The sequence below is a fragment of the Heliangelus exortis genome, chromosome 9 (assembly GCF_036169615.1).
Source record: "Heliangelus exortis chromosome 9, bHelExo1.hap1, whole genome shotgun sequence".
NCBI lineage: Eukaryota > Metazoa > Chordata > Aves > Apodiformes > Trochilidae > Heliangelus > Heliangelus exortis.
Window position 1 is genome coordinate 8,580,795 of NC_092430.1, and position 12,389 is coordinate 8,593,183.

General features: G+C 41.4%; 1 protein-coding gene across 5 annotated transcripts in view; it reads left to right on the forward strand.

The window, feature by feature from the left end:
• The window catches only part of STAG1 (STAG1 cohesin complex component), a 152,196-nt gene that overhangs the window by 35,535 nt on the left and 104,272 nt on the right, over positions 1 to 12,389 (forward strand). For all 5 annotated transcript variants that reach the window (XM_071751944.1, XM_071751942.1, XM_071751943.1 and 2 more), the window contains 2 exons: positions 43 to 171; positions 6,581 to 6,683. In XM_071751944.1, coding sequence (XP_071608045.1) covers positions 143 to 171; positions 6,581 to 6,683 — 132 coding nt within the window. In that variant the 5' untranslated portion in view covers positions 43 to 142. The remainder of the gene's footprint in view (positions 1 to 42; positions 172 to 6,580; positions 6,684 to 12,389) is intronic.

Sequence of the window (12,389 nt, forward strand, 5' to 3'; positions counted from 1 at the left end):
TTCTCTCTCTCTCTTTTTCTTTCTTTTTTTTTTTTTTTCCAGACTGGACTTCAGCATTTCAAGAGAGGTTTCCAAGTAGCTGTCTTGTAATAGCATTGAGAAACAGTTCTATGTAGCTCTTACTTTCAAGAGTGCTGCAAAAATGATTACTTCAGATTTGCCAGTACTACAGTGAGTATACGGTTCTCTCTGTATTTGAAATCTTCAGTGTTAATTTGTAGAAGTACACAAAGAGGTGATTGCAGATATAAGGCACAAGCTTGAGATAAGTGCAGATTAGTGTTGTCCTATTCTCAAAAACTGTGTAAAAAGTAAAATACTTAAATCTAAAATGTATTTCCTTTAAATGCTTGGAGATTTAACTTCCAATGAAAAGCAAGACAGGATTTTTGCTTTTGTACTTCTGAGTGTTGTGAGACTTAAGAAAGTGGATGAGTGTTGGTCATAGTTAAACACATTGGTGTGTTGCAATTGTGTACCCTTTTTTGTTGTGCAAAACGCCTCTGGCCTCTGCAATTGAGAGCAAATGAGGAGCTAGAGAGTACAAGAGGTAGAATTAAGAAAGGCATTTTAGAAACGTCAAGGAAACGGAGCTTTAATGGGCGCACTGAGTTGACCTTGGCAGCGGTCGGACACCCACCAAGCTCTGCTCTCACTCCCCTTCTCCACAGAACGGAGTTGAAAAAGCTCGCGTGGTGAGATAAAGGCAGGGAAATCACTTATCAGCTACACCTAGGGGCAAAACAGAGACATGACTTGGGGGAAATTTATCGGCAATTGATTAAGATCTGGCTGCAGACGAGAAACAGTCAGCAACCAGCGCGTCTTCCCAGCCCCAGCGCCATTCTCCCCACTTCCCCTCACCCCTCTGCTCCCGCCCTTCTCTCCCGCCCGCACCCCTCCGGGGCTCCAGGACCTGTGGGGAAGCTGTGCCGGTAGCCCCTGCTCACTTCTTCGCCAACGGCTTGGGCCATGACCTCCCAGACAGCACTGACCAGCCCAGGCCCCTCGGAACCGGCTGGAACCGGCTGGAACCGGCAGTGTCGGCCATGAGGTGGCCCCTTAGCTCCTCAGGGCTGCCGCCGCCCTGCTGCTGGCAGCTCTTAGAGGGTTTTTTGCTGGGAATAAACGTAGGAAAATATGAATTATGGAAAGGTGTGAAAGAGCCTCAGTAGACCAAGGCTGAGTGATCGTCCAAAACTAGGATTTCGAGTGCTTTAATGAAATAAATTGTTATTTGTATGACCTAAATAACAACGTGGTCTGCACTTCAGGTTTGTGGCTTTTAATTTTTTTTTTAATGTTTTTTGCCTCCTCATATTTTAAGTATTTATTATATTTTTAAAACCTCTTTCAAAGCAAGTTAATTTCTGGGGTGCCTGAGGAGGCAGCTGAGGACGGGCCTGAGCCAGGTGAGCAGCACCGAGGGGGCAGCACTGGGGCTGGGAGGGGATTTTTTGTGGAAAAAAGTTTTCTTGGCTGATATTTCCCTGGATTCAAGAGATAAGAATGGGATTGTGAAATGTGGCGGGGGCAAAAAGCTGGGAGAACCTGTCATAGCAAGACTGGGACCAGGGATACTCTCATATCCTTAGAAAGTGACTGACATAGTGTAGAGTTTGAGGTTAAAAAGCACTTAATAATAAATTTGGTAACTGCACACCAGCTGAAAAGCCTGAGGGTCATTAAAGATGTCAATATATTGTTTAATCAGAAGAAGATTGGGAGCCACCACTGTCACTCAGCATTGAACAGTGAAAGGAAATGTATGCTGTGTTTTCCAGTAGAGCTGGGAATCATTTAGTGCCACTGTGCAAAGTGTTGGTGAGATACCATAATCAGTAATATATATAGTTTTGATTGCTTGTAAACAAGATACTTTAAAAAAAAAAAATAATCTCAGCAGGATTTGCCTGTAAAGGTTTTGAGATTCTCCTGAGGGCTCAGAACATAGAGTGGGGTGTGGACGAAGTATCAAGAGAAAGTGATAACCACAAATTCAGTAGGTAGGAATTTGATCAGACAGGAGTACTGCTAAGGGCAAGAGAACCTGGAGCAATCTTTGGTCAGGGGGATTAGCTTCACACATATGTATTTGAAGACCCCAGAATCTAGTTCCATACAGAGAAAGCCAGGTTTTTATTTCTAGCTCTACAGTAGGCAGCTCTGAAAGATTGTTACAGCCACCGCACCTCTGCCTTACTTCTACTTTTTCGTGATGTGTTTTAATCTTTATGGCTACCCCCTTTAAACAAAGGGTCCTAATGGCAATTTGATACGTTAATGTACCTTGCTTAGGACCATATCAAATATTCCCTCCCATATTCTTCTCTACTGTGGGAACATGGAAGGAGAAATCAATCTTTAGTTCTTTCTGGAATCAGAAGAGGTTTCTGAATGCAGTGAAAACAGGATTTTACTTACTGGTGTTGCAGATGTAGGGGGGAAAATAACCTTGAGTGTATTTTACCCGGGTGGCTGTTACAAGTTTTCTCTCAATGGGATGACTCATATTTGCTAGGAGGTGTGTTCCTCTTTAGATTTTGAAGATCTACCATGAGAGCTGATTCATCCATGATTCATGAGCCTGTGCATTTAGCCATTTTTCTTCATGAATGCTTTTCTTCACAAGGCTGAGTCTAGTGGTAGCAATTACTGAATCTATCACTGGCAGAACCTTGAGCCACCTCAGCAACACTGATTGTGCTTGTATAAGATTTTTCATTTACAAAAACAGATACATGAACATAGTTTTTTTGTGTGGTATGCTTTTAAGGGGGATGGTATAAGCTTTATAGCTGGGGCTTTATGTAATGACAAAAGGAAGGTAAATTTGGTTTATTTTGCAAAGATATAAAATCCACTGGGTCTGTGGAAATAGGCTCTTCAGAAGCATGTGATGGTAAAGGGCTCCCAGTAATCTGTTAATTTGTCTTTATCATGTGGTTAAGTTCAATGGATAGTTGTTACTATCTTTGGAAAAGTATCTGGAGTTTTTAGGAGGGATTCTGCTGTCTTTTTGGAATCTTTAGCCACTGCAGACACCAGAAAGAGAAGCAGAGTACACTTGAGCTCCTGAAAGGAATTAGCATTTCTCTGCTTTACTTGACCCACCCCAGTGTTGTAGGGCTCTCACACTCTCTTCTGTCCTAAATTCTCTTTCCTCTCTTGTCATGTCAAAAGTATCTTAGAAAAGTTCAGCCTTAGCCCTAGCCTCCTCTCAGCTTCTTGGATGAGACAAGTCTTCTTAGGCCCAGATTTTCTTTCCCAGCAGCTTCAGTAAAGATAAATTGTGACGAGGCTGAAGTTCTCCCCTCAGGTGACTGGGACGCAGGCACGAAGAACAGGGATAGGATAATTCTGGGCTATTAAGCTGTGGATGACTGCCACCAGATAAATTACTTCCTAGCAGTTCTGCAAGTTGCGTAGGGCATGAGGGAGCTGGATGCTGGCCAGGTGCTCTTCTCAACCACTGTTCAAAACCTGACAGAACTGTAGGCAGTTAAGAGATATTTTATTCCTCTTCTGGGGGAGTGTCTTCTGTGTCTGTACCCCCAGAGCAGCTCTAAGGCCCTGAGAGGAGCAGTAAGCTCTGCTTCCCGAAATGAAGGGACTGGAGTCTGCAGTGGAAGGGCCATTTTGGATAGAAGTTGCATGATTGAGACAGAATTCCCTGCTGCTTGAAATTATGTTTATCTTAATGTGAAATCAGCCAAGGACTGGAGGTTGTCCTTGCTCCTGTCTCCCTGCTCCAAATAGTGTGAAGACTGAAGGGAGCTTGCTGTCTGATATTTTCCCCTCCAGCCCTTATGTTCTTTGCTGGGAAGAAATCTCTCTGCCTCACATATTGTTAGGGTGAGAGGCATTTGGTTTAATTTTAAACGTTTCTATTTGAGTTGCTTGTCTCAATAGAGAGAAAAGAAAGTTTATGAAACATGAACTCTCTGACCAGTTTTGGAAGCTGACCTTAGCAGGAGGCATGTTGCATATGAAAACTTGCTGTGTTCTGGGTTTTGTATGTTTGAAATTTAGTTAAAATGCATCTCACCCTTAGCACTACTTTACTGAGCCTTTCCCAAAAGGCATCCAGCAAACCAAAGAAGTTTTGCCAGAAAAATATTAAAGGAGCATGTTGATCAGGTTTAAGACAATGGTCTGTTTGAAGACAAGGAAGAGAAGGTGGTTAATAATTAACTGTCCCTTCCACATGCAGTGTTCCAGAGCAACTGAAATTTCCAGAACAAAATAACACAGAACTCAGTAGGGTTTGCTAGACCCAGGCACAGACTGCAGCTAAGTCAAATTCCCAGTGGGCTAGATGCATGCAAAATAGTAATACAGTTTAATTTATTTCCACAGTTGTAGTGTTTCAAGGGAAAAGCTTCAGCCATTTGCCTGGGAGGATTGCTGTATCTGGTTCAATAGAGAAAAATCTTTGTCCCGAGGATCTTAGGGGTGTGTTTTTTAAAAGGTAGCAAAGCTGTAGTGTTTCCCCAGGAACTGGGGGAATTGCTCAGACCATCCTATGCCTAAACTTTTTCTAGTAAGGATCAGTTAGACCAGAAAGCAGCTTATTTTTGCTATGGAGTTCAAGAGAGAATGGCTTTATTTTCTCTGCAGCGATAATAAGCAGCAGATATTTTTATGGGGTTCCTCACGGCTGTATTTAATAGTTATTTTGAAAAATATTAGCATTGTTGTGAAGCAGTATGTACTTTTGTCAAATTGAATTGCAACGTGGTGGCTGGGCACAGGACCTTCCTCATAGAAGTTGTTTCAACTTTTTTATGTGGCCGTATCTCATGAAATCATCTTGAAGTATGTGTGTGGGGTATCTTTTTATTTGGTATTAGGCTTTTTACAATTTTGTTTTTCTCAGATTCACAGTCTTACATTGAAGTTGTCAAGTTTTTATATTTCATGAAGGAGAAAAGCTAATTTTATCACAACAAAGCTGCATTTTCAGTGTTTTTTTAAGAGGTGCTGTTCCACACAAGTACAATTTGGAAACTCAAATGTACTCTTAAATGTTAATTTTAGATTTAGGCTGCCTGATTTTGTGGGGTGTGTATTTAGCAATAATCCATTACAGTTACTTTCAGAAAAGGAGATTAATATATGTTCTAGTGCCTCCTAGTTTTTGGAAATGTTTCTGCGGACCCTTTGGTGTTTTTTGTGCTTGCTAGTTGGAAAAGATGGAAAAATATCTTAATATTAGAAATTCATCCTAGTCCTACAGAGTTATCTGGGCTAGAGCAGACCTGGAACAGTACGGTAATTTTAGTAAAGAAAAGTATCAGAACCTTCTGATTCAGTGATGCTTGTGTCTTTCTGCTGATACAGCAAATTTGTGAAGTATTGATGGAACAAAATTAAAAAAATAAATCCTCAGAGAGTGTGGAAAGTCTGTGTAGATCATGGTTTGATGAAGCTTCTCAGTTTCTGCAAACCAGATCACTAATGCTGCCTTTTATGTTTGAGGCTGTACAAAAGAACGGAATAGGCCAGATTTTTGCCTGCTCCTTAAACAAGTTTAACTCCTTTATCTTCAAGGAGCTGGTACTAGATTTAAAGAACGCTCTGATTCAAGCTAAACTTGACCCATCTTTGAGTAATCTAGGACATTACTGCAGTTACTGTTTATTTACAGAGACTGCATGCACTTATGGTCTCGAAAACTAAAAGTAAAGCTCATCAGTAACAGATGTGGTTTGCTGGTGGGCTCTTCTGGGGCAAAATGTGATGTCTCAGGAGATGAATTACAAGCTGAGTTTCTTTGAGCAGCCAGGTCTGTTTTGTGGCCAGAGAAGTACCTGCAGACCTAAAGTGAGGGAGAAACTGGGGTCTCTCACTAATTAGTGTGGTCCTAGGTCTAAACCAGGAATGACTGAAAAATAACACTGTGGGTTTCTCTTCTGATCATTGTTGAGGAGTCTCAGGAGTTTTTTATTATCCAAGTGAAAACGTTTTTCTGACTGTGAGAATCATAAATGTCTTCAGCTCAAAGTGAATTTTGTGGTTTGTGCCTCATGGTTAGTGTTAATCCCCTCTTTATCAACAGCTACAAAGTGCCATTGTCTTCTGGTGTGACTAAAACCAGGGCTTAACCCCGGTGGGAACATGTATAACTCTTCTGGTGATGTGAGAGCCAGGCTGGGCTCCAGTTTGCTTTCTTGAAAGGGCCTTGAAAGCAGCTCAGAAATAGTTACTAGAATAAATTGTTACTAGAAGAAAATTGGTAGTAGTGACTTTATTCTAGGATGGATATATTGGGAATGTGCTGTCCAGTAGAGCCAGTTTTGGAAGAGTAAGTGGTTTCAAAAGAAATTTAAATAACTTCCAGGCAATAAAATGACATTCCAGCCCATAAAAAGGTAAGGCATTTTGCCAGGGCTAACAATGCTTATTTCCTTAGTTTGCAGAATAAATGTGGAAGCCTTTTAATACTGACTTATTTTCTTATTTTAATTATTTTTTTTTTCTTTTTAACCAGCTTAGGTCTTAATATTTAAACAGTCAGTTAGAGAATATTTGTTGATTTCAAATCATTTTAATTTATCTAGTGTTTTTCCCCCCCTAGGGATTCTACAAATGAAACTACTGCACATTCAGATGCTGGCAGTGAGCTTGAAGAAGCAGAAGTCAAAGGAAAAAGAAAAAGGGGCCGTCCTGGCAGGCCTCCAGTATGTGTCATTTAGTTTTGGTTTGTTATGCATCTATTTAAAATTGACTGCAAACTGTTTTTCATCTTATCATCTTGTGGTCATGTAAATAGGCTTTTAACGAGTCCTGTGTCAAACTTCATGAAGATTTGTAGTATGAAATATTTCTCAGATTGGTGTACAAGCCATATTAGGAGTCTTTAAAAAGGGACATAAAAATGACCTCATAATAGCTTTTTTTTTTTTCCCCCCTCCTATCTACTCACACGAACATTACAATTTTGCTGTTGTCAATTTACAGCATTCTTCCAGACACATGAATAATCTGAGCAAGCACAATCACTTTCTGTTTTGAAAGTTGTAATGAAAGTTAAGTGGCAAAAAGCGTTTGAGCTGTCCTCTTAATAACTGATAAACTCTTAATGTGAATGGAAGAGTTGCTATAGTATTAACTAAATGCCTCCCAAAAAATCTATTAACACACGTTCAAAAATTGATGTAGCTGTCACACACTCTCTCCTTTCTACAGATCCTAAGTCTTAACTCCTTAAGCATGGGCTACTCAGTCTGTAAGAATGGGCAGGACGAGGGGTTTCTCTCAAGCATGCTGGTCAAGCTGGAACAAACTCCACCTTAGTATTGGTTTTCAGTTTGCATGATGTTTTCTGGACTTGCTTCAGGAGACAACTTTTTAAATCCTGGGCTTTTCTGGACAGATTTCTGTTTTTCTAAGCTTTTGAACAGTGTTTCTTGTGGTGGCATACATTTGTAATCAGACAGATTTGCTCACAAACATGGAGCTTCTTTACAGGAAGCTTTAAAGAAGACCCTAAGGAGAATAGGTTGTCTGTTTATATGACTTAAAAAGCAGGCAAAATCAGAGATTATCTTCAGAATATCTCATTAGTAAATCTACCAGGGTTTACAGATGCAATAAAAAAGAGGATGCTGCAACCTGATTGGTAACCCAGAAGGTTGTTAGTGTAGGCATTCAAGTTAAACCAAAACTCATGGCATTTTGTGCCCCCATTCAATGATGCACTGGAAAGGAAAGGTGAATGTTACAAAAGGTGTGTGTCTCATCCCTCTATGTGAGCTTTTTAGTAGCTCCTGGTGGAACACTTGCTGAAGCACTTTACCATCCTGCTATCAAGTTTCTCCAGGCGCCAGCTGCTCATTTTAGAACAACTCCAGGCTCAGTAAGTGTACACTGTGGTTGGGAAGTGGCCATTGCTTCCTACATCAGATGATGGGCTCTGAGCTGCCCATTGCTGCTAAGGAGCAAGACCCTAGGTTTGTTAGAGATGAGTCCATGAAAGCATCATCCTAATTCTTGGTAGTGGTTAAAATACCCAAATCCAGTCTAAAACTCTGAAGAAGAGAACAGAGAATAAAACAAATGTTGTGTCCTGTGAAAAACTGTTTGCCAAAATTTGGAGTACTTTGCACAATTCTAGTTTCCCTTTCCCTCTGCACTTCTGTCCCAAATTCACAAGAAGAGTCTGTTGGGACTGGAAGAGGTTCTGAGAAGAGAAACTCTGGCAGTCAGTCATGGAATCATGCTGGGAAGGACCTCAGGAGGTGTCATTGCAACCTCCTGCTCAGAGCAGGATCAGCTTTCTGTTCAGACCTCACGGTTCTTGGGGCTTTTCCAGTCCAGTCTTGAAAACCACCAAGGCTGCAAACTGCACAGCCTCTCTCAGGAACCCACTTCATTTTATTTCATGAAAAATTTCTCCCTTCTAGGCAATTAGAACCTCCCTGGCTCAGTTCATGGCCAGTATCAAGCGTCCTCCCACTGTGCTGCTGCAAAAAGCCTCACAGGGGAAGTGTTCCTAGCCCCCAGCTGTGTTGGTAGCCCTCTGCTGAAGGTGCTCTGGCTTATCAGTACCTGTCTCACACAGAGAAGGACAAAACTGGATATGGTATTCCAGACATCAGCTGAGAAGCGTGGAGTAAAAGGGTACAATCCCTTTCCTTGTGATATTATGCAGATACCTTGCAAAGTCTCATCCAGGCAATTACATTTGTAACATTTGATATTAGAAGTCATGGGTTTGGTAACTGAGGTACTGACCTTGCAAACATCGTAGTTAATTTTCTCTCCTTCCCCACATTGTTCACCTATTCTTGTTGCTAACCCATCACTTTCCACAGGTGAATTCCCTGTTTCTACAGGAGGTGTGGCTCTGACATTTCTCCCTCATCCTTCCACCTGCTAACAGTATTTTTACTTCCTCCACAGGCACCACCTACCTTTGGTCTCAGATGTGAAACAGATTAACATATATAGTTAAATTCAGAGCTGTTTTTCTCAACTGATGCTTAGCTTTGATGCCTTTAATTTGTTACAGACATAAAGAAAAGCTTTTCTGCCCCAAGGCTTTTTCTGGGTTTTGTGGTGGTGTGGTTTTTTTTCTTTTCTCAACTTAAATACTGTGGTCTAATAAGATTTGATCTCTCCCTGCAAGTGCTGCTTTGTTTATGTCCTTAGGCCATCACATCTATAGTGACACATCTGCCATAAACATATTGATCTCTTCTGGAAAGAGTTCTGTCTAACTGCATGGTTCTGTTACAAAGCTGCACACAGCCTGTTCCATCAGATGTATAGATGGATTTATTCTAAATAGGTTTTTGCTCTAGTGTTATACGATAAAGATATTTTTAATCATAAATATAGATTATCACTAGAGGATTTTCCCAACTTTTTTTTCCAAAGGAGGATATTCATTCGTCTTTGTAGTTTCAAGACTTTTGTAAGGAGATGATCATAATTTGAAAATTTGGCATTTGGAGCACATATACCTCTTCAGTTTATAGAGAACCTTAGTATTTTGAGGAAACTGAACTTGTTGAAAATGGTTCTTTCCAAGTTGCCACTCTACTTCTGTAAGAGTCTATTCTAATGAGCACTTGGCTGAGTAGACAAGACAGTCAACTTGCAAAGGGGTTAAGTACATTGGTCCTTCAAAAGGACTCTCACAATCTAATCTGATTGGTTTGAATTCACCAACCCTTCCGGTGACTTTGTCAGGAGTTGCACCATGTCCTGCTCTATCCTGACAATGCATGGGGCTGCCTCCCCCTTGCCCATGTCTGCTTTTGATCTCTGAGTCTTGAGTACCAAGTGCCTGTGGAAGAACCAGCCAAGAGGTCCACTCATTGGGATGTTTTGGTGCGTGTTTTTTTGTGATGCTATATGTGAGCCTACCATGTGCATATATCTCTTTTGAATGGTGGGGAGTGTATTGTATTTAAGGAGTGACTATAACAGTCCTCTGGATGAAGTTTCTGAGGAACCTTGGCTAAAAAATGCCTTTTCTCTCTGGTACATGGCTGAAGTACTCAGGCACGATGTACTCTTCTGTTCCAGACAGGAGGATTGGAAGCCTAAGGGCTTATGATGCAGTGCAGATTTCACATTACTTATCCTGTTTTGTCTCTTCTCTTGGATCACTGCGTTCTCTTCAACATGGTCAGCTTGCTTTATTTTAGCCTACCTGGCCTTACCTTCCCAGGAGCTCATAGTGCCTTGGCTTAAGCCTCAGCTGTTAGAGGCTGAGGAAGGCGGAGATGTTCCTGGCTGCCTTTCAGCTTTGAAGTAGTAGCAGACAAGTTATCCTCTGTGACTCAGAGCCTGAGAAGAAACATCAGTTTTACTGTTCAGAGGTGGCAATTCTGAGTTTTCTGCTGGACTCTGTTATCCCACACAGGGAGCCACAGCAATGTCTTTCTCCAACTCCTCACCTCAGGTTCTTCTATTAAGAGACTCCAGCAAGACACTTCTGATCCCTTTGTCCTCATCACAGACTGAACAGAATTATATTCAGGTCCATTTTTTGGTATGGAGGAGGCAGACCACCATACCTTGCCTTTGCATTCATGTGTGTAATTTTACCTTTGCAGCAGACTCTTAGCCTTATTTACTCTCATGGTGTGGATGTTGGGTCCTGCAGGGGACTGAGTTCTGCTTCCAAATCATCCACATCCTGATGAACAGTAGGAAGGAATCCTCTTGGGAGAATTTCTTTTCCTAGTAGTCAAGGTTTGTGGTTTGGTGCGACTTAAATCAGTGTCCTGTTTCATCTTGCTTGCCTGGTATTGTAGGTCTGTACCTTAAAACTGGACTGAGTCTGTCTGTAGTTCTGAGGAAATACAGGGCACGTGCAGCCAGGATGTGAAGACTTCTTCTGTCCCACCCCATACAGCATTTTTCTGTGGAAGTTGTCTTTTTTGGTAGCAGCTGTATCAGCTGGAAGAATTTAAGTGATTCAAGCGTTTATAGCAGGCTCTTGGTTCTTCAAGATGACTTTTAGAACTTTTAAAACAACCCCCAGCAACAACACTGGCTCTGGTTTGGTTTTTTTTGCTTTGTCTAAACAGTAGGTGCTACAGCTGAAGCAGCTCTGCACAGTGGATGTTGAGGGACTTGCATCTCTCTTGTAGCAGAATGAAGCTCTTCACGGTAGCATCTGTTTGTTTCAGTCGTGAAAGAATCCTGAGGACTGACTGAATTCAACAGCTTCTCCCTAGGTAACTGTGAGGGTGATACAAAGTGTGCCATAGCCTTTTTTTTTTAATCAGGATTCATTCAGAAAGAGCTAAGATATTACTATTCTCCTGCTTAATGCAAGGTTATAATCCAGAGGCCTCTCAGGAGGACGCTGCCTTTGACAGGCAGGTTCTTCAGCCTTACTCAAGTGTCAGGTTAAAAAGCCTTTTCCATCTCTCCCGAGAAATGAGGGAGTGGTTGCAATTACTTACAGTACAAACACACTTGGAGAGCCTCATTTACTACAGTTGGTGAGGTGGGGTTACTGACCTGTAGCACTTTCACTGTCTTTATTTCTTTAGTAAGCACATCAGATCAGCTTGGGGAATGCTAATAGAAAATGCCAACCTACTTTCGTAGTTTGGTTCTTTTTTTGGTAGTGTGTGTTCTACAAATTTGGGTCACTCTTTTTTGTCTTCACAGTGATTTTTAAGACATGTAATGAAAAGTGTTACCTAGCTAATTTATCACAAAATTTTAAATGGTAGTCATTTCAGTTGAATTGCAGTCCAGGTGAGTATTTTGTTTCCTTTTTGACTTGATTTAATCCATAAATCAACAGGTAAACTATGTGGTCATCAGTGTGTCCATTTTAGAGTTGCTTCTGTGGCACATTCTGGAACTTCTGTATTTCCTAACACTGGTGTGTATAAATCCTCAGCTTTAGTTGCTGTCAGTTGAATTCACTGCACAGATCTGAAGAATGATTAGTAGCTTCTGTTCTCATTTGGTAGCTCAGGCCATTTTCACCACTTCAGCCTGTCTGTCTGTCCTGGGTCTCTGAGTGAAAGCACAGGTTTAACTGCTACAGGCTCAAACCTCCAAGCAGAACCTTTCTACGTGTGTGATTTAAAAGCCTCAAGATTCCTTATCATATCATGTTGCTTTATCTTTCTCACTGATAGTCCTAGTTCACCTCTACTTTGGCTCTGCCATTGCAGCAGATGCAGTTTACCCCAGATGCCTGGATTATGGAGATAAAGTAACAAAGGATTTCTGAGGACATTTAGGTAGAATGTTGCTAACTAGCTTGCCTTCTGGTGACTTTTTTTGAGCTCCCTCTCATGAAGAGGAGAAAAGCCCATTTTGATAGAATCATAGAACATTAGGGGTTGGAAGGGACCCCTCGAGATCATCCAGTCCAAAGCAGGATCACCCATGAGAGGCCACAC